Source organism: Esox lucius, chromosome 12 (assembly GCF_011004845.1).
Source record: "Esox lucius isolate fEsoLuc1 chromosome 12, fEsoLuc1.pri, whole genome shotgun sequence".
NCBI classification, from domain to species: Eukaryota; Metazoa; Chordata; class Actinopteri; order Esociformes; family Esocidae; genus Esox; species Esox lucius.
Genome location: NC_047580.1, coordinates 28,810,199 through 28,833,419, shown reverse-complemented (window position 1 = coordinate 28,833,419; position 23,221 = coordinate 28,810,199). Strand labels below are relative to the sequence as shown.

General features: G+C 44.1%; 1 protein-coding gene across 2 annotated transcripts; it reads right to left on the bottom strand.

Annotated features, from left to right (window-relative positions):
• Positions 1–694: 694 nt before the first annotated feature.
• On the bottom strand, positions 695–17,838 carry calcoco1a (calcium binding and coiled-coil domain 1a). 2 transcript variants are annotated; one of them, XM_034296000.1, is made up of 15 exons: positions 17,642–17,838; positions 15,770–15,935; positions 14,900–15,002; positions 13,321–13,523; positions 12,766–12,978; positions 12,336–12,484; positions 12,106–12,175; positions 11,806–11,961; positions 10,678–10,932; positions 6,837–6,962; positions 6,433–6,528; positions 5,950–6,097; positions 5,250–5,527; positions 4,112–4,203; positions 695–2,767 (listed from the first exon to the last, which is right to left on the bottom strand). In XM_034296000.1, the coding sequence occupies exons 2-15, from the start codon at positions 15,899–15,901 to the stop codon at positions 2,740–2,742; spliced, it is 2,049 nt and encodes a 682-aa protein (XP_034151891.1). In that variant the 5' UTR covers positions 15,902–15,935; positions 17,642–17,838; the 3' UTR covers positions 695–2,739. The 2 variants fall into 2 exon arrangements, with proteins under 2 accessions (XP_034151891.1, XP_012991957.4); XM_013136503.4 differs by having other exon boundaries at positions 6,010–6,097.
• Between the last annotated feature and the right edge of the window lie 5,383 nt (positions 17,839–23,221).

Sequence of the window (23,221 nt, the reverse complement as noted above, 5' to 3'; positions counted from 1 at the left end):
TGTTGATTTAAGTAAGAAATAGAGAGACAGAGTGAGACAGGGACTGAGAGACAGGGAGAAAGACAGTGAGACAGGGTGAAAGAGAGACAGGGAGAGCTGGGGGGAGGCTGAGGCTGGCAGAGGTCATAAAGTATACATGTGCGTCCCAAATGGCCCCCTAATCCCTACATAGTGCACTCTTTCTGACCAGACGCATCAGTACATGTAGTGCACTTTGGAGGGGATAGGGTGATGTTTGGGACACGCCCTAGTAAGAGATGTGTTCTGGCCTCTGGCTCTTCATATCTTTTACATTTCTAATTAAAAGAGATAAAGAGAAAGGGAGTCATCAATTCACCAGTGATTTCCCAGTTAAGGTTTTAGAGCAGGCAGTAAACCAGGCAGCCTGGCCTCATTGATTTTATAATTAGCTACCGTCACCCCAGACTTGAGATAGAAGGAGTGGAGTGGAGGAGAAGAGTGGGTTGAGGAAGAGGAGAGGAACAGGTGAAGAGGGGCAGAAGGGTAAGACAAGAACGCAGAACGTGATCGGAGGGAAAGGTTAGAGAGGGAACGTGGCAAAAGATGGAGACGAGAGGGAGATAGACATTCAGAACAGGAGACAGCCATAATGACTAAATTAGCTCGACAAATGTCATGCCTTGAAGGAAGCAGCCCAAAATGCATTTCTATAAAAACAGACAGACACGACGGATACAGAGACAGGTTTTTATTTTATTACAGAAACCCACCCAAACACATCATGAGAGACTATAGAACTATCAGAAAATACAGGTTTAAAATAAGACGACAACCGACAAACAAAACTTAATAGACAACAGTTACCTCTGGAGAGGTACAGTAAATATGTGTTCTGAAAACAGCTTTCTGTTTACAACCATACAGCTCGCCCCAGACTGAAGTGTTCCACACAGAAATGACAACAAGAAAAGGATTTCTCTTTGGGCGCATACAACCGAATGTCAAAAGAAAGGTGCTGGTACACAGTATATAATATAGAAATGACTATAATGCAGGTATAGCTGAAAGACTTGGACAATGAGGGGTTCTGGAAAAACCCCTGAAGTACAGCCATCAATGCCCAGGGATGAACGTCACTGCAGAATGGGCTGAACAGTACAAACGTCCGACATCCCCAGCCTGTACACCCTGGGGATAACACCTGGCTGTACTGTACTGTAGGACCAGCCACTTTTAAAATCCCAGCAGACAGGGGTCAAGACAATAACGGACAGTAAAAGTGACCTTTAGACAGAACATTTGAGAAGAAACAGAAGAGTATAAAAGAAGAGTAAACAAATCACACAGCTGATGAAGGTCGTGGCGACAGATAACAAAGCAATGAGAAGCATCCGTGTGTCAAATGAATACAAACATCCTGAAGGAAAGCATTTTTAAAACAGGTGCAAGTTGCAAAATCAACCAAGCAAAAAGAACCCCTAGGACATTATTTTTCTTCATTAGCAAGCTTTAATAACTTAAACAGCTCCATTATACTCCTCTTACGTTTTTAACTAAACCAAAATATAGCTTCATTACAATAAAACAACAGAAAAAAATGCATTGTATTTTTTAACCACTCCTATCAGCCAACATTGTAAAGTTAGTATTTATACAATGATGAGATAGTGGTAACATGCCAGACTGATGGCACTTGGGTGACAGTTAAACTATTTGTTTCCCCAAATGTGTTGTTTTAGGCAGACGTTTAGAACGATCTCACTCTGAAGAAGAGTGTTGTGCTTAACAGAACAACAGCAGGTCTAGTGCAATAATTATAGCAATCCCTACTGACTTCTTAAAACAGTTCCATTGTTTGAAACGCTTCGTTAATGTAAATAACTGGTATTATGTATGATTTGGAAATGATTGCTGTGGCTCTACATCGAGCAGCCTGCAGAAGCAATAGCTTTATGTAGATGAGGATATCATATGTGATTAATAAAAACATAAGATAATATTAAAATCGACAACAATTTTACTTTTCTCCTTCAACATTCATTCAGATTCAGCACCCACTCAATATCCAATCTTCTACCAATTTCATAAGAGTTTTTCGTTGTTCTGTCATTCTACCGTCAGGCAGAATACCACAAATATATGAATAAACAAATACTCTAATAATGAATAAAAGAAAGTTTGCAATATAAAAACATCTGTAAGGATAAAAGGAGTAAAAGCATCTTATATATAAGTACTTTACAATTATTATTTTAGTATAGACCTAATACAGACTATGACAGTATTCTTAATAGTGTTAAAAGTTGCTGTGCGGACAGGAAAGTTAAAAGCCATTTTTTGATTTTAAATGAAGACATCCTCTCACTCACAAATTATCGTAATTACAGGGGCTGTCCTTCTGCCACATGATATCCCAGTGTTTTAAAAACACCATAAAACACTTCATAAAGCTGAAGACATCGACTCTGGCAACTGAAACAACTCTGTTCAGGAACATGAACCATTAAGCCTATATCTAATACAGTAAATAATAAAGCGTTACATAACAGTCTTATGCGAGGTCATAACTAGGATTTCAGCTGTCACGACCTGTCAAGACAGGAATTATGTCATTCTTAAGAACGTGACAGGTACAGTGGGCAGCACAACAGCCTAAAAGACGCCCATCTCATAGAAAATGGAAAGTCACATTGCATATTAACATATTGTAGTGTTTGTGTGTGTGTGCTGGTGTGTGGCGCTGTCCACCTGTTCTAGATGGTTCCGTAACCCCTCCCCCTACCACAGAGAACTATCCGCCAGGTCACTGAAAGAGAGGGAACAGAGAAAGGAAGGCTGGGAACAAGCAAGTCTCTCAGTAAGGTGTCCCATAAAACAACTCCCCTCACTCAGGGTTTGGGGGAGAACAACCTGTGTTCACTGTTGAACCCCAGCGCAAACGAGGCCTTCCATCCTTGTTGATCTGCGTTCGGGAATCAACAACCTGACATGCAGAAATGCTGCTGTTAAATGCAAATGTAATCAGGTCTAAAAATCCCATCTCACGGTCGTCAAAACTCCCACTTAGTGATACCCAGCCTGCAGGAGGGGCCTTCAGTGATGGGGGGTGTCCTACAGTACCAGTACACACAGCTACAGCATTTCAACACAGCAAACATTGTTTAACGAGTTTGGGACAGCCTGTTGGTAAATCCACTCAGTGCTGTATGTCTCTATATTACTGTGTAATGTTTGTTGGTGTGGTGTTGGGGTGAGCTTACAGGTCGGTCGCAAGCTAGCCCTCGATCCTGTGGTTATAACAGTAACACTGTCATGAAAAGGAACAAGATGGACGCACTCACGGGAATGGGAACGACTGGGATCAGGCAATGCCGAAAATTCGTATTTAGACTTCTTGGACCTAATGAAGCAGGCCACCAGAGAATTGCACGCGGAAAAGTCCAGTTTTTACTGGGAGTCAAAGTGGTAACCAAGGTAACCATTGACTGTTCTCCCCATCTGGAGTACTGGGCTACAATGTTCTACTGTATATACCACCGACTGAAAGAACCAGTCAATCATTCCATCTCTATTGTTCCACCTGCAAAGGTTGTGGTGTTGTGATGGAACGGCAGAACGCCTACGAGGAAGATGTGGAGAGGGAGTGAGGAATTGAAAGTAAGAGAGAGGGAGAGAAGTTCTGAGAGAGAGGGAGAGCAGTTCTGAGAGGGAGGGAGAGAGAGAGAGAGAGAGAGAGAGAGAGAGAGGTACAGAAGTACTGAGAGAGAGAGAGTGAGTGCTTTAATGATGCTGAATACTGGCCCGTGACTGTGGTGCTAGCCTGGGGGTAAATCATCTCTACAGCCAACTGTCAACTTACCTGTCTCCTGGCCCTGCCATCACTCCCTCCCCCACGCTGCATCTGTCACACACTGTCTCTTTCTCCTCCTTACCCTCACTCCACTTCTTTTATGGCCTGATATTCAAAACGTCCATCTCTGCAAGCCATACTCAGCCTGTCATCATAAATAACGGCCCTGTGTGTGTGGGGGTGGGTGTGAGACGGAGTGTGTATGATGATGTGTGCGTCCAGTTTGTGAGTCTGGAGGCAGGCGTGCATGCAGGGAGAGTGATGGAACTGTGTGTGTGTGTATGTGTGTGTGTGTGTTACCTGAGGAGTGTCTCTGTGTTGTCAGGCAACAGTAGAGCTGTCTCCTCTCCAGAGCTGAGTCCTCCACATTGGGCTGTGTCGCCCTCATCCTCCTGCACACGCATGCACACAGAGGCACATGTGCACAGAGAGAGAGAGAGAGAGAGACAAACGGAGAGAGAGTTAGAACACACACTCAACCAGATCATGAAAGATCAAAGAACACTATTTTACACACAAGAAAGAATCAAAACAGGGAACTGGAATACGACCTGGCCCAGAACAGAGTCTGTCTATGTGAGAACTGCTCTTACTAATCTCCTGCCAGACGTATGACCCCATTAGAGACATTATCCTAACAGATCACACAGACCACCAAAGAATTTTAAAACAAATCAAACATTGAAAAACTCCCATATCTGTACGGCAAAATTGCTCATGTGCAAACAGAGGAGTATGAGCCGTGGTCCTGAGGACAGGGCAACGAACGGAAAACAAACAACACCATAAACACAACCACAATTAAACCCTTTAATTTCCTTTTCCATTTTTAACTATTTGCAAAGCTAATAAGCTAATAATTTATTTGTCTTTAATTTGTTTACAAATTATATGCATTGTTTTTTGTATTTTCTATGCCAATGAAGCCAACTTGAATCGAGAGACAGTGAAAATGAGACAGAGTTAGAGACAGAAAGAGAGAAATAGAGATAGACAGAAAAAGACAGACAGGGAAAGAACGTGAGCGAGACAGGAAGATAGACAGACAGAGAGACAGAAACAGAGAGAGACAGAGAAACCGAGACAGAAACGGAAAGACAGAAACAGAGAGAGACAGAGAAACCGAGACAGAAACGGAAAGACAGAAACGGAGAGAGACAGAGAAACCGAGACAGAAACGGAAAGACAGAAAGAGAGAGAGCAACGAGCCACACATGTAACAATCATGCTCCACTTCCATACATACAGGCCATAACAGTGAAACAGGCCTAATCACCTCCCGGTGGTAATGAGTCAAATGAATCACAGTCAGAACATCTATAGATAACCCATGTTATCATCAGGAAACGCTAATTGTATAAAGAATGACTGCGGTATAAATGTGTGTGTGTGTACGCGCAGGCATTAAGTGTTTAAGGGCATGCAAGACTATGCTTACCGACTCTGAGCTGTGTGTCAGTGTGTCTCCTGATTGCCTGGGCAACGACAGGGGGGCGGGCTGGCTGATGACCACGCCCCCCCGGAAGAGGCACCGGGACATATCCCTGGGGGAGGGAGGGGGGGTGGAGGGGAGCAGGGAGTCAGGCTGAGCCTGGGGGTCACACAGGCTGTAGGGGGACAGCGGGGGGGCCGGGGGTTGGCGGGGGGGCTGGCGGGGGGGCTGCAGAGCTTCGGGATTCTCATCCTCAGAATCTGACAGAGGACTCTCCATGACACCTGTCACACACACACACACGCGCGCACACACACACACGCGCGCGCGCACACACACACGCGCGCGCACACACACGCGCGCACACACACACATGCGCACACACACACATGCGCACACACACACACACACACACACGCACGCACGCACGCACGCGCGCGCACGCAGAGAAAGAGAGGGCAGTGAGGGATCATCAGAGCGTGGTCAGGGCGAGTGGGTGTCACTCCAGTCTGGCTGATTTAATTCCTTTCAGTTATAACCCCATAGCTGGTGACTGTTCATGTTTATCTATTAACTAATAACCGTTCTCCATTACAATCCACTGTTAAGAACCTAGAGGTTTTATTTCTATTATTTTGAAAATATTTTACTATTCCATTAAAATGCCTATTGTATAGTCTGGGGATGTTCATTCAATCTTTGTCACCCAATAAAGCAGACTGGAGGCGAGCAGCGGTCGGTGGTACCCCTGTGATGCTGCACTCACTGGTGGGGGCTGACACTGCAGTGGTCCACTTAGCATCAGCCACAGCCTCCATCCTCTTCTCCACCTGGCGCACGTACTCCATCAGGTCCTGGATGAAGGAGGCAGGATGTCAGACAGTCGTACACACACCCACCACACACACACCACACACACCCCTTGCCAACTGTTATTCCTAGACTAATACAGACACAGCAACTTGTGAATTGCTTTTTATGTTGAACCCTTCTGCACAGCAGCATGTACACAACTTGGAAGTGTATTCAAGATTTGAAGAGGTTCTAAAGACTTTTCCACTGGATTTCTCCAAATGGAAAAATGTATCAGTTAGCTGTGTCATTACGAACCACGTCCCAATCTCGGTCAGGGCTCCCGTGAAGATTTGGGGGACGATGGTGGGTAGATAAAGTGAATAATAAGCCTTGCCTGTTTCTCCAGCATCAGCTGTTCCTTTTCCTTTTGAGTGACTCTCAGATTGGTCTTCAGCTCCTGAAGCTCCCTTCGTGTCTCACCCAGCTTCACCTGCAGGGGGCAGTAACCAAAAGGAGTTACACAGCCATCAAGCGCCTGACCAGCCACAAAGCACAGAACAGCATCCCAGTTCAACACGTTGAGAGTAATGTGATGTACAACACGGGCCATTTAGCAGGCCCTCCTGATTTAATCGAACACAAAGTACCACTGTCAGAAACAACACGCTCTACAAACGGAGCCTTACAGGACTGAAAAGTGCGAAGGGTTTCTGTTATAGCAGAGCAACATGGTGACTGTGAGCATAGCTTAAAAAGAACTGAATTAGATGTGATCTGTAGACTCTGCTCGGTCTTTACCCGGTTACAGTCCTTCTCCCTTCCCAGCTCCACTTCCACCTTCTCTCTCTCCATCCTCTCTTCCTGGAGCTTCTCCTCCATCTGCTGCATTTCTCCATTCAGCTTGTCCAGACGCTCTCTGTCCTTCTGCCAAGGGGGAGACACACTTAACACACTGATCGCGCACCGCTAACACACTGATCGCGCACCGCTAACACACTGATCGCACACCGTTAACACACTGATCGCACACCGTTAACACACTGATCGCACACCGTTAACACACTGATCGCACACCGTTAACACACTGATCGCACACCGTTAACACACTGATCGCACACCGTTAACACACTGATCGCACACCGTTAACACACTGATCGCACACCGTTAACACACTGATCGCACACCGTTAACACACTGATCGCACACCGTTAACACACTGATCGCACACCGTTAACACACTGTTAAAACACTCATCACAAACCATTAATTCACTCATCACATCCTTCACTGCTGTCCCCACCTCCCTGACTCCTCCTGATTGTCTTAAAAAGACATTAAGTTAGAAGTGCATCAAGTCGTCAATTTACTCAATAATTATCTGAGATTATACAGATACAGACTGGGCCAGACGTTCAGACTCAGACCTTATTTTTTTTAGGCAACAAAAACATGTTTATATCTAGTTAGAAATGCAAAAGCAGTTTACTATGTTAATGTGGTGGGAATCCTGCTAAGTTCTGGAAAACCGACAAATCTCTCAATAATTCCTTCCAATAAATTAATGTGGAATCAGGCCCTATGACTGATAAAAACTTTATATCAGGAATGTGTATAATCGCCCTTTCATTTCTGCTGGCTATCTCTATGAAAGGATCATACTCAATGAGATTGCATTGGATGTTAATGGGGGATTTTTATTGAATGTTGTTCAGGGTTTTTCCTTACAGCAATTCTCAAATAAAGAAATCCTTGATGCTTTAATAACATTTGAAATCAACACATCCACAGGGGCTGGCTTTAAATAACCTGGATTGCTTCCCTTCTTTCCAGCCTATTAACTAAATTATTCAATGAAACTTTGGGATTTGGAAATATAAGTTAGGGAAAGCAGCTTTTTCCATAGGGGCAGGAGTAAAAGTGATCCCAATAACTATGAACCCATATAAAGGCTATCCTTCCTAGTAAAGATTCTTGAATCTCTGGTGAATGGACAATGTCATGCCTTTTTTAAATCTGAGAATTGTATTTAGGTTCTCATTAAAATAAGAAACATGTGTTTTTTTCTTAGTAATATTATTTTCCTTAGAATGCCCAAATAACTCAAAAACAACATGGTAAAACCTTTTTGTAATTTTGCAGGCCACAAGTACAGGCCATTTGTAATTTGTCCTGAAAGAGTGGTACTGATTGATCCATAGGTGGCGCTCTAATAAACGTTATTTTTAAAGGTACCCCGACCACCCTGTATGATGTACAGGCCTGGAAATGGATAGTTGTGTGCTGGTCTCTCGAAACATAACTTTAAAAAAAGAAGCCTCAAGAAAATATAGTCTACCATGATGGATTTTCCACCATTCTGAATTTCTTCAAAAACCATTAAAAAAATGTACATCTCCTGAACCATGAAATTGTCTTGAGATTTTATATGTAGGACCACGATATACATCCAACTATATTTTCATCTAAACTATACTACTGTTTTAGCAATGCATTCTAAAATGGCAGAAAAAGTGGTGAATCCATGAAAAAAAAAATACACAGGCCAAATTACAACTGCTTGTAACTTTGTTCTATAAAGTATTATGGCCTTGAACCCAATTAGTGATATGCTGACAACACTTCAGTGAGGGATTATGTAGAATTATATATTTGTGGACACTACAAGCTTATTAATCTTTACCATGTGGTGTAAGCATATTTGTTAGCATTTATATCCTTACATATTTACTTGTGAACCTTCCCTCCTATTGTGTTTCACATGCCAAGTCTTTCAAGTGTTTGTGAGCAAGTATGAACAAGGGCGAGTAGGTGGTTGGTGGATGTACACATCGGGACACACTGCAGAGATATGTTCTAACTGCAATAGTCACGGCTGCTAATTCTGTTGTCAACACCATTAATGCTAAAATGTGTTGTGCAGCCCTGTTCGTTGATCTGTCAAAAGCTTTTGATACGGTTTAAAACATCATATATTTTGTTGAGTAACACGTCCTTAGGCTTTGCTCTTCGGAGTGGTTATAACCCAGGTTATAACCCAGGTTATAATGACTTATGGAGTAAAAATTTTATTGTTTCATTCTCTGGATCCTAGGACCTCTCCTATTCACACTGTATATAAATTACATTGAGAACCCTGTATAGAACTGGCAAAGGGATTTTTAAGCTGAGGAACCCACACGGAACTCTACCGTTCAATCGGTAAACCAGGCTTCTTCTAATCTACAAGGCCATTTTCAAGTTCATCAGAAGCCACTACTAGATCTCAAACTAGTGCTAAATGCAAAAACAATGGAACATGCTATTCTGCAGGACTCATAACTTTATAGAGCATACAATTACTATTGTAGACGCACTCAAATTGAACGTATTCCCTCATATAATTATATTGGCATTTGGCTTGCTGAATTAATAAGTCAGCACTAGTTTAAGATTGGTTTCTCCTACAGAAATAGAACGGGCCACATGATTATGCCAGTTTTAGATTATAGAGATATGATCTAAATGCACACAGCAGCGACCATGTAAAAACCAAAGAGCACCGTGCTCTTTGGTTTATCTCTGGTCAACGTTTTACGACACATAATTGTATTTTATATGAAAACGTAAGGTGAGCCTCTCTGTATGCAAGAAGTGGACAACCTGCCATTCTGTTTGTCTAGGAAGCTCTATTCCAGATGTCGCAAGCATAACCCAGTTCACATATCAATGTTAAAACGATAAAGCAAAGTACGAGAACAAATAAGTTGTTATGACTGGACACATCTAGGGCGGAACTGAAATTACATCCAACTGCTTTCTGTTCTTTTGCCCCACAGTGGAACGAGCTGCAGCGGGAAAAACATGTGTCATCTGGGCACAAATGAGAAACCCTTCTCAATGTGTCTCCATGAATATTAACACTTTGACCTCACATCATTAACACACTGATCACACACCATTAACACGCAGATCACAAACCATTAATACACTTATTACTCACCATAAACACACTTCCCACACACCATTAACACTTATCACACACCATTAACACACCTATCACACACCATTAACACACCTATCACACACCATTAACACACCTATCACACACCGTTAACACACCTATCACACACCGTTAACACACTCATTTCACACCACCAATCCACTTACCACACACCGACGACACACTCATCACACACCGACAAACAAAATCATCTCAACAGTAAAGAATGTTAATTTGTCATTTTGTTACTAGGCCATTCTGCTACTAGAATTCAAGACTGAAAAGGAGACCGTCTGAGAATCAAGATGTTTGTTCCTATTTCTGTCGCTAACATTCTGCAAATGAACAAAAACTGAAACGCAACATTCAACACTTTCAAAGGTTACACTGGAAACAGTTAATTATAATCAACGCATTAGGCCATAATCTATGAATTGCACTAGAAACATTTCCTGAATCGTTCACTTTAGCTCATCGAACAGGTACGGAACACTGTACATGAGGCCTGTGTTCTCTACAGTTTAGGGCTTCTGTCAGTGAAGGTACTTCAGATGTGTTGCCAACCTCAATGGAAAGCAACCAACTGTGTGAAATTCTCAGACTACTTCAGTATTTCAATTGACAGGATTAAGCGGGCCCATGTGATGATATTATAATAACCTCTGAACTGCGCTGCAGGCTCTGTCTGTCGTGGGCCCAGGTTGCTCGGCCTTCCCTCAGGGCCAGGCTGGCGTCAGCAAGCTGCAGGGTCAGCTGGGCAGCCTGGAGCCTGGCTTGGTGCAGTTCTGTCTGGCCCTGGTCCCTCTGGGCTACCAGGCCACACAGCTCTCCCTTCAGGCCCTCCGCATAACGCTCGCTGGTTGCCAGGCGCTCCCGCAGGCCCCTCATCTCAGCCAGCACCGTCTGGCTCTCGGCCTGGACACAGGGAGGGTGATGGAAGGGTTAGACTGGGACACTTCTGGTCATGGCTTTGTGAGACAAACGGTGCGTTCAAGGACAGCGGTGGGCACACTGGCTACTTCCTGTGGTATTGTCCATCCTCAACTGTCCCACTTCCTGTCGAACCCCGTAAGGCTGTTTTTCCAAAAGGCAAACTGGGGCAGTTCACCCAGTTTGTGGACTGGCCGCGCCAACGGACGGCAAAGGCACTCATATTTGCTGTTTGTTGTCCTCTCAATGGCACATAACCTGGAATTAACTGTCCTTTCTGGGGGAAGTGGTACCTTACTGTAAGGGTCGTGGGACATGTTGGGTGCTGGTGGGTGTTGGGTGGTGGCGTGTTTGGGGGTGTTGGGTGTTGGCGCGTTGGGTGGTGTTTGTTGGGTGTTGGTGTGTTGGGGGGTGTGTTGGGTGGAGGTGTTTGGTGTGTGTTGGGTGGAGGTGTTTGGTGTGTTGGGTGGTGTAGGGTGTCAGTGGGTGGTGTGTATTGTGTGGTGCTGGTCCGTTGGGTGGTGGGGTGTTTTGAGTGGTGGCGTGCGTTGTGTGTCGGGTGGTGGCGTGTGTTGGGTGGAGGTGTGTGGTGGTATGTGTTGGGTGGAGGTGCCAAGCTCACCTCTTTCCACTGAGCTGTATTGAGTCTGTGTTTGAGGGTGGGGATGTGTGTTGGGTGAAGGTGCCAAGCTCACCTCTTTCCTCTGAGCTGTATTGAGTCTGTGTTTGAGGGTGGGGATGTGTGTTGGGTGAAGGTGCCAAGCTCACCTCTTTCCTCTGAGCTGTATTGAGTCTGTGTGTGAGGGTGGGGATGTGTGTTGGGTGGTGATATGTGTTGGGTGGAGGTGCCAAGCTCACCTCTTTCCTCTGAGCTGTATTGAGTCTGTGTGTGAGGGTGGTGATGTGGTCCCGCAGCAGCAGGGCGTGTGTGTCTCTCTCGGCTAGCGAGCTCCTCAGACCCTGGAACTCCGCAGACAGACTGCGCAGCTCCACCTCGGCTTGCTCCAGCTTGAGCTGAGGAACAAAAGAAGAGGAGGGGAAGATGAAGAAGAGGGCTTTGAAATAAGACAGGATTTGTGGCGAGTGTTAAAGCACAAACAGGCAGCCACGCTTCCCCCGGGTGACACCACCAGGAAATACACAGAGTCATTCGACTACCTGCAGAGCTTTCCTCTCTCTCTCCTCCTCCTTCCTTTGAGCCGCCACCTTCTTGGCCCTCTCCTTCATCCTGTACACGGAGACAGCAGCAACCAAAGAGAACAAGGGCAGGAAAAAGCAGACACATTGAGCTTGAGATAGAGATAAAGACAGATATACAAAGAGACTGAGAGGGAGACAAACAAAAACATAAAGAGAGACTGAGAGTTGAGATGGAGAAAGTCTCTGACCTCTCTAGCTCCGTCTCTCTCTCAACAGCCTTCAGTGTCAGGGCTCTGATGTCATCCTCCAGCTCTCCGATTCGCTGGTCACTGGCTGCTTTCTTGGCTAGAATGGACGTCTTTTCATGAGCCAAGGCCAACCCGGACGCCTCCACCTCCTGAGGCGGAACAGCGAGAAAGGGGGGGGGGGGGGTAATGTCATAAAGAAAGACAGGAAAGAAAGAAACAGGGAGTTAGATGAAAAATCTCGGGCTTTTATTTTGTGAGCCTCTGTAGATTTACACAATTCAGCCGTAAATCAACCTCTACTGTTTTGACACTGAACATGACATGGTAATGTAAATCTGCAGTTGTTTGGTCGTTGTTCCACTGGAAAGGAGGTTTTAAACAGATAAGGGCCGATTCCCGTGGCCCCTGACACCAGCCAGGAGAGCATTACCTCATGTCTCCTCGCCATCTCCTCCATCCGGTCTCGGCTCTGTTGAAGTTCTCCCTTCAGCTCGCCGATGTTCCTCTCCAGCTCCTCCCGCTCTCTGTCCCACGCCTCTCTTGCCCTCCCGTGCCTCTCCTTCTCTCTCTCCTTCATCCTCTCCGCTGCCTCCCGCGCATGCAGCAGCTCGGCGCGCTCTCGCAGACACTCTTGCAGGCGGCTCTAAATCCAGAGCGAGGAAATGAGTCCACCTGGAAACACGACTGACCTCTATCCTTCTCAATGGGACAATACATTTATTGCAACCTTTGAGCATACGGTTGACCCAGTTCCATTCTTCTCCAGTTTCTTTCCCTTCTCGCTGTGAGTGAACGAGGAAATATGTACGCCCTTCTGCAGCCCTCCCTCTGCCTCCCCGCTCAACTCTCTCTGGCCACCTGCAGTACCTCAGCACTGGATACGACACAAAGCATGCCTGTCTGTCCCTCCCACCTCTCAATCCCCTCCTCTGTCCCTCCCACCTCTCAAACCCTTGTCCTCTCCTCTCCCCACCCTCATGCCCACCTGGAGTAGCTCGGCCCTGGGTATGACCATTAGCATATCAGTCCCTCCTTCCTCTCCAGGGGCTGCTTCCTCCAGAGTGACTGGGTCCTCCACAGGCTTGGGGGCGCTGAAGGTGAAGTGGGGGCTGGCAGCACACACCTCTCCATTCCGATCCACGTACACAAACTGGTACTGCTGTGAACCTGGGTTGGGCAGATAGGAGGCTGAGGGGGTAAAGGGGGCGGGGGGGCGGGGGGGGGGGTCATAATTTCAGTGATATAATTTTAATGATAACCATCTGTGGCTGAGGTAAATATAAATAGCAACCATTCCATCCGCGGTGTCTCCATCCATTTATTCTTCTGTTTTCAAATCCTTTTTATTGAGCACAGCAAGACAAGACAACATGGATGAGTTCATTAAAAAAAGTTAATGGATGTGACCTACTATTGTAAAGAAAAAATATATGTTGTATCAAGAAACAAAAACACATTCACAAAGAAAGGAGTAAAACTAACTAAAAATAGAAGAACAGTGAAAACCAACCCCAACACTCTCTCATCTGCTTCTTTAGCCCTCGGGTTTAAATCCAGGGTTGGGGAAAATTCGATTTTAATGCAAGTCAATTCCGAAAGTGTACTGAAAATCTAACTCTAATTCCAATTTTCATGAATGTTTTTTTTTTTCAGAACAATTCGGGAATTTGGTTCATTTTCTGGACTGACTGGAATAAACAAAGAATTGACTGTAATCCTGCTTTCATCTCCCTGACATAACTCAAACATAAACCCACCGCCCCTTAGATGGCCACGGCTTTCTTTACCGGGGCCAGAATGACACTTCAGCCGACCATCAGAAGACAGAGGACATTTATTAAAAAGCCTGTAAGCTACTGTGCTTTAATGTCTTTGGGTTGACACTTCTCACCACTGACTGCTGTAATGGAATGCATGGTTGGTGGTTCAGCCCGGTCCTTATATCACTGTCTGTGGTACTCATTACTTACGGCCCTACTTTTTAAAAGGAATTGATTCAGAGACGGACAAAGACTGTCAAACACAGACAGGGAGAAAGACAGGGGAGGTAGGGAGGATAGAGAAACAAAGAAAGAAAGGGAGGGAGAGAGGGAAAGAAGAGAGGGAGGACAGGATGAGAGTGAATGGGGGAAGGGAGAGGGGGGAAAAAGACAAGAAAGAAGGAGAGAAAGGAGCCAGCGACTTATCTGATAATCTCTCTGTAACAATATAACTTATTGAGTTCTTTCTCAGGCTTTAAAAATCAGTCTGGAGTCTTCAAATGGCTAAGTGAATTTACTGAAAGATCAATACAAAGTTAGAGGTCCTCCTTACAGACTTTGGCAGGGTATGAATGTTGTGAAATAAAGATAGATTCCAACTCTCGCGCTTTTATTAAGTGTGGATATCTATATTTATTTCATGACTTCACTTTCGGCACCCAGCACCAGTAAATTTCCTGAACGGAGGATAGACTGGACACTCTGAGCCATAGTTTATGTTGACCAGCCCAACTGGAAAAAAAAAAAAGAAAAAAAAAAAGGAAAAAAGAAATACAGAGGAAGCCTACGAAGAGACAATTGTACCCTGGAAGTGGACACAGCAGTTGACCTCTGTGCTCTCCTGGTAGCCTGCTGGGGCCAGCGCCCAAACAAAGGTGTGGTAGTCCTTCACCGAGGACCATCCCGCCTGAGTGTGTCAGCAGGGAGACAGAGAGAAATACCATTGGTAGAATTTGCTAGATGAAATGTACAGTAATGTGCAATCACAGCAGCACTATGCGTGACATTGGGGGGGGGGGGGGTCGACCAGTGGAGCTCAAATCCCAGTGTGAACATCACCCACAGCCGTGTCTTTATTCATTTACCTGGTCATTCTCACGTGTAACCATTCAGCATGTTTTACATTACTGCTCATATGACACTGAAAACACCTTTGTCCTTTTAAAGCTTGTGTGTAATGTCTACTTAAAATGGAAGACTTGTTTTATTATTATTTGGTTTTTACTTTTGTTATTTAATATTGTATATATATATACACATATACATATTCAAATTGTCCACTTGGTATTGCAATGAGAAACAAATATTTCAAATTTTTCAATATTTCACAATCAACAGAAAGCAATACCAGGACATGGGGAAAAAGACATCTAAATATAAAATCCACAGGATTTCAGTGAATACATTTTCAATTTAGGAAATCTATGACCAAGTATTCAAACAAATTAAAACATGCTTTATTTACAACAGATTATTACAGTCATGTTATGCCCCCAGAACCAGGACTTAAATTGTTAACATGCATTAATGAGCTTTTACATTTACTCATTTTAAATTAGCACCGTAATCTTGCAACAATGCATTATCTTAGCTGTGAGGACTAATTTAAACACTAAACCCGAGTTTGGCATTTTTTTATGGTGTGTTTTTATCCAGTTATCTGGTTAACTTTACCTTGAAGAGTCCGACCCAGTCATGGCTAGCCCAGGTATGATGCAAGCTAAAACTGTAGTGGCATTCCACGCGACTCTGAGGGAAGTAGCTACTACCCACGTTCCGAAACTTCACACGCCAAGCCTTCTCCATGGCAACACAATAACACAGCTGGGCTGGCAAGCACCTGTGAGGATGCAAGTATGGCAGAGAGAAGAAATGCAGATTTTGAATGACATTTCTTTAGGTAACAGCTGGAATGACCACAGGCACTTTCATTTCCAACATGAAAATACATGCAATGTTTTTTGGTAGAACACAGACAATGGATACCTCTCAAAAATCCACCAGCAGACGACAAAGAAGCCTACATGAAACCCCTTCAGGTTACTCCGAGTATCTGACTAACGCATTTGTCTGGCACTCAAGGCCCGATCCAGAAGGGCACATGGAGCAGTAGGTGAGAGGTGACTGCTGTGACACAAACTGCTGAGAGACAAAAATGGGCTCTACTGTGAGAGGGTTTGTTCTCTGTAAGATGATCTTCTCCGTGAACATATGGTGACCATGGAGAAGTGTGTGTGTGTGTGTGGGGGGGGGGGGGGGGCACAGATCCTCTGACACCCCCCATAGGGCAACTATTACCTTGATAACGCTTGAACTACAATGACAGATTGAAGGCGCATTCTGGGATTTTATCACAAACAGTATACATTCTATTTGTTTTATCAAGCAAACAAAATATAATGTATACTAAATAAAAGTAAATATTTATGATGTAAAAAATAATAATATTAATAATTAGGTCATTGCATACATTTGGTTTATTTCACACAAGGTGGTTAAAAATGTGAATTCAAAATGTGTAATTTGTATATCCTTCACTAAGGCCTTTATACTAAGTGCTATAACACTTAAACTCTACACTCTAAAACTAAATGGTTTCTCGAGGACCTTCTAGGGGATGTTCAAATAGAACCATTAACATTTCCCTAGAAGAACGTATAAAGGATTCCCCAACAGTTTCAATTAAAACCCCCTAAAGGATCCTTAAATAAACCTTTATTTTTAGAGTGTATTACATTTCAACCACCCTAACTCTCATACAGTCAGGCATAATCTAGTCTCAGGCAATGACAGCAGCCAACAGAATAGGACAGATTACATATTGTTCCCAGTATTGTACTGGCATGACAGTCTAAATCTCAGTAATATCAATGCAACCTCTAATTAACTGTAAGGGGCATTATATTCAATAATAGCATGAGGCAATAGGCTTTTATTTGAAACTTGTATTTGTTGTGTATAATTGGTGTGCCAATTTTATAGATTACATATAGGCCAAGAATGAGAACGCGTGAGAATGCGAATGGTTAGGTAATATCATACTTCTATAAAACGCATTAAGCACAAGACAATTTGCAGAAAATACTACACTTTACACGAGCCTTTAATTTATTTTTGTGTCGTGTCTGAAGTGTTAGAAATTCGCAAAAAACCCACGAACAGCACAACACGTGACAAGACACGACTTTCTAAAGAACACCTCTCAAGTGCTCAAATTACACAGTATGGCTATCTAAAGACAAGGCCCAGTACTGGCCTAGCAGCTGCTTGTAGTCTGTAGTGAGCGCACTGACACTGAACACGTTGTCCAGAAGAAAAAGAGAAGCATTGAGCGTCCGCGATCCAGTGCGCGTCTCTCTAACAGGACCGTAGGATCGGGGCAGTCAAGTGAGCTTAACATATTACAAAAGAAAACAAATGCACCATCCTCAAATACTTTTGCTGTTACTACTAAGTCAATGCGTTAGTTTTCCTTTGTGTTAGTTAGTGCAGAGCGAGAACTCTACGCAGATACAGAATGCCCGTGTTTCTTCTACTGAGACTTACCTTATTATGACCTGTCTGCTCTGAAGATTGTAAAATTGAACCGTCCCTATTTAGATATGTAGAAAGGCCAAGTCCATCGATATCAGAAAACCAGTAAACGTTTTTTAAGACGTTTGAACGACGTCTCTGCAGTTCTACTAACCTACAACAATAACAAAAACACAGGCACGACAGTGTGGTGGTGTTTTGCTGAATTATGGGAACTTGTGTTCTATATGGCTGGCTAAAGCACAGAATTAAAGCTAGATGTTACACGTTAAAAACTACAACCCCCAAACATAGAGGAGACTCTCGAAGGTCGAGAAGCTCTCCGTTCTGTTGTAATTTGATTCTTTTCCACGTCCGCGTGGCTGGATCATCGTCTTTTTCTCACCGATTGGAATACTCGCGTACTCTTATTGGCCACATAATGGCCTTAGAATAAACCGTACAATTATAAAGCAGGACGTCATCGATGCGCAGATAAAAACAACTAATCAATGTGAATAAGACTTCAGATATAGTGGATTATTTGCCATTTTCATAAGATAAATATTTAGTTAGCATTTGCAACTATGCTAAATGCCAAATTGCTGTAATAGCATATATTGTCTATCATATTTGCCTGCTCTTAAATGTGGTTAGGTTTCGTCCTGTAAAATGAGTAGGGTAGGACATACTTCTCCATCTCCAGAAAAAAACAGAAGTCCTTCGAAGTGACACTTGAGAATTGCAATCATGGCGGCATTGACAGCATTGTCAGGTGATGACAGATGACAGGACAGCACTGCACATCACAACAACACTCACGTGGGAAGGAGCACTAGTGCCAACCTACTACAATAAGCGTTCCTCTCTTCATCCCTCCTTCAGCGTTCCTCTCTTCATCCCTCCCTCAGCGTTCCTCTCTTCATCCCTCTCTCACCGTTTCTGTTTCCCTCCCTCTCATCCTCTGTAGCTTGTGTGTGTGTTGACGGTATATGGTGCTTATAAAATGTAATAGCCTAAATAAATCAGGCTTTAATATGTTTGTAAATGTTTATAAATATATAAAAATAGATATTACTATATACTCATATATACAGAATATAACAACTGGGTATTCATTTTATCTCTACACGTTTGCAAAAAAAGTGGAGTCAGAGTAGGTGTACTTTATGTTGTGAGGAAGGCTCTGGAAATGTTTAGTGTTTTTATTTACTGACAGGAATAAAAAAACGGTATGCTATTTAAAAAAAAACAAAAGTTGGCTTGAAAAAGTAGACATTATTTTGAAGGATTTAATAATAGCTTACACAGCAACTATTACTTGCTGTAGTTTGAATGGTTTTAACCTCGTCCAACCCAATGATTGTGAAAAAATTGTTCCAACCTCATAACAGGTACCTCAATCATAACAGACAGCCAAGTATGATAAACAATTTATACTAAGCATCTCCAATAATGTGGGTAAATATTCGAGTTTTAGGTTATCCGATAACGACAGTCATAAACATAATTAAATAATATCGGAAGAGTTTCAGACTTTGCCTTCCTAATTATTTCACAAAAATGAATAAACATTCGTGCACACATGGGAGGTAGTGATGGGCATTCAGAGTCTTTTTGTTGAGGTGGCTCTTGTTGCACCGTTGGCCTGAAGGAGCTGGCTCATTTAGCTCCTAAATCACTATTTATTTAAAATTCTTAAACATAACCTTAGGCCTTTGAATCTCTATCCTACCTCAGTTAGAATCCCCATCCTACCTCAGTTAGAATCCCCATCCTACCTCAGTTAGAATCCCCATCCTACATCAGCAACATTTTTAAACTCTGTTCGCCACGGTCCCTCAGGGTAATCCCCATCTAAACCGGATACAGTTCGATTGCCATCTGTAAGTGTCAGCTTAATTCACAAAAGCAGCCCCTTCGGCCCGTGATTAAAATGTAATCGACATGTGTCAGACTGAAACGTAATTGTTTGGACTCCTCATTAGGTGTGTTGCCAGTTAGCGAATGTCCATCATCACTCGTCATTGCTTAGCCAAGTGCACTCGTCAGTACTCTTGGATGTGACAATGTAAAAGGATGTTCAAGGGCTGAGGGTGTAGGACAGAGGGGCTGTCTACATCGCATTCATAGTGCAACCAAATTCCCCCTCATGGTAGAATGTGACCTAGTGGACACCAGATGGCAGTGTGCCTAAACCAAACCTTCTGCATGAAACCTCCAGCACCTCCACCTTGATTGCATGGACTGTAGAGTCTAGAGAGATGCATTCAGCATGTCGAGTTCAAAGCCCATTCCTGAAGATCTGGAAAGTGTCAGCAGAAATGATGGGAATGTCGACAGATGATGTGTGTAAGCAAATGTACAATTGCTCTTTCGTTTGGTCATTCAATACTGTGGGCACGTTCAGATTACATCCACACATGATTGCCTGATTCCATCATATACTGACAGGTGACCTCCCAACTATGGTGTCATAGTTAACCAGCCAATGGTGCTGCGGTCAGACCCCTAACTTTCTATCTCCCCCTAACTCAAAGTAAACGACACCAGCCCAGAGTGGAAACCTCAAGAGGAATACATTAGGAACAGTGGTCCTTATCTAAATAAGGTAGCTATTAGATGTCGCTAATAGTTTGCAGTCCGACAGTGTGCTGTATGAGAGTAGCCAATAAAGAGTGTTAAGATGGGTTTTAACAGAGTGGAGTTGGCTGGCACACATACACACACACACACACACACACCGTGAGTGCAGTGTTAGGTGATTAATGGTTTTAGGACAGCATGCTGGAACTTCTGTTCTTACTACAGACCAAGCTAATCATTGCTTTACAAAGCTTTCTCTGCCTCCTTCTCTCCAAGCCATAGCATCCTCTCCTGTGCCTTGTTCTCTCATCCCCCTCTTCGATTTTTTTTGTATGATTTTTTTTTTAAATCTTCACTGCGAAACCACATGTGTGATGGTAGAAAGCAACAGCATATTATGGGCGTAGTTTTTTTTGCACATATTCATCGGATATCAGACCTCTTTTATTGGAGCGACATATTCATCTGGATGTATCCCAAGACATAAGACAGTATAGAGGTACGTCTTTTTCAGAATGGACGGCATTACACTGCTGTCAACTGTTCCTTGGCCCTAACACCCGCCCAACCGTTACCCAGGAAACCCTTTCTTGGTGGTCCCGGTGGAACGACAACTTTTAACGTTTCAGACTGACATGTCAGAACCTCTGGGGAAGCCTGGCATAATGTTGCCGGGGCTTGGCATGGTTTTGTCGGAGGTCTTACCGAGGTCTTCAGCAGAAGAATCACTCCCGGGGTTGAGTTATTTACAGCTGTAGTAGATGGATAACTAATACATGAGAACATGAATAGGAGATGTGAAGCCGGGTCACCAAGTCACTTTTAGGTAATGGAAAACTTTAAGCGTCTGTGACAAGGGCATCGGTGTCGTCGGATTAATGACAAGGAGCAGAGGAGGCGGAGATGTCGCCAGTGAGGATAACCACAGAGTCAATGGCACCGGAAAGGAAGGAGCAGACAAAAAGGAGGGCAGGGAAGACGGCAGTCGCTGAAATGGGGCCAGAACCCATGGAGTTAGGGAGGGAGGGTGAAGGAGGAGAGAAGGAGATTGTTAGTGATAGAGCCACAAGAAGAGAGGGGAGGGGGAGGTGGGGGAGTGGAGGAGAGGAGTGGGGGATGGACGGACGGCGGTGTTTAGTATTCACAGCCGAGCTGCCCCATCTGCTTAGCGCAGCAGCCCCACATCGTATAACTGTCTCTCGGCCTCCCGGACACATAAAGAATGCCTCACATTTGATGTAATTCCGCAAAATTAATGACAGCTTTACTTCGCTATGGGCCGTGAGGGAATGATTAGTGTTTGATCGGCCATCTGATCAGACATCGGCCAAGCCTGAGCTGAGCTGGAAGGCACAGAGAGATACAAACACGCGGTGCCGCTGGCCCTGGCACACCGAAACATACCAGCGATGACACGCATGCCAAAACATGGCCCCTTGTTACATCACACAATGGACCGGACGGGTTCAGCAACCCAGTCCTGCCTCTTCTCCAGGGTGGCCCGTCTGATCCGAACACACAGCCAGCGTGGGACCATGCGATGCGCCCTGAATGCTTCTCCCAGTGGCGTAATGACTGGGGGCTCGGACGCTTTTATATCACACCAGATGGGCTTCGGAGGTTGTCTTGTGCTGCAGTATTTCAAGGCAAAGTAGACCACCGGGCAGCAGGAATCTAATATAGACAAACTTAAGATGGTACCGCTGCCCATTTTACAAGATGTGCTTTATTGCAGTTGTGATTGGAGATGCGTATTCATTTATTTATTTTTTTAAAGAGATTGGGAATGGATTGGGAATTTTTTGCGAGGAGAAATTGATCCCCTTCTAAACGACGGGTGGGTTAGGAGCTGAGAAAATGGAATTCCTTCTCCTTTTATCCTGCCCCACCCCTAAGGTCCCCCCTGCCCCTTTCTCTGGGGCTGCCTGCATTTACAAGCGGATGGGGCATTCTGTTTTACTAGTGAGCCTGGCGTGTCCCAGTGTGCTAGCGACATTAAAACTGAGCCTATCTTATCTGTGCAAAGTGTCAGGGGCTTTACATCACAAGGCTGTCGTGGGGCTGCCTCTACACGGCTCCTGTGGGCTTTTGGGTAATGTGGTGCAGTCAAAAACCCAGCGGACAATTACACTGAGCTCATAGATAAACCATTGATTGAGGGTTTGGTGATGTTGGTTGGTCGGTTGGAGGAATGCTGTAGGCTGGGTTGGGACTGGGGGAGGGGTGACAACACAATTGCCCCTGCTGGGTTATTTGCCAGGGGGGTTAGCCAGGCCAAGACCAGTGTTAAGCGCCATGAGGTACACAAAAGTAGTAATTCCGAATCAACAAAAGTGTTAGTACTTTGCATACAATAAGTACAAAATAAGACTGTTTAGGCAGTGGACATGTGATCTGTAAATAGGCTTGCACACAGTTTTTCAAAAATATTGATATTTTCAGATCAGATCTCTCGCAAATAATCAGGTGAAAGGTTGTGCTTTCAGATGCCTGTGTACATGCTCTCATTTACAGAGGTTTTGCTGCGTTGAATTGCGTGTGGTTCAGTTATTAATATCGGAACACTACTCTGGACTGGAACCAGCTAGCGTGGCTCAGAGCTGGGCATTTAAGGGCCTGCTGCGCCAACACAGATCGGTGGACAGATTGGTGTTGCAACTCCCTGGTTGGATTTAGCTTTAAAACAATACAAATGCTATGCCATTGTAATGAACGTCTGTCGGAAATGACATTTGGAGTAAATAAGAAGATGGCAATATCTACTTGCATCTGTTTTGATTCTGGGCAGACAACAGTTCTGTTCTACTTCCGTCCTGTTTTAGTTTGTCATCCTCTGTTTTCTATTTTCCTTTGCTGACATCTTCTTTGTTCTTTTTGCCAACCCTGCCATCACACTGTCTTTCCATCACGGCTGTATGTCTTTCATTTCCAACTCTCTCTCCTCTCTTTCTACCTCTCCTCTCTTTTCTATCTCTCTTTCCTCTTTTTCTTCTCACTCGTTCTACGTTCTTTCTTCAGCTTCTTTTC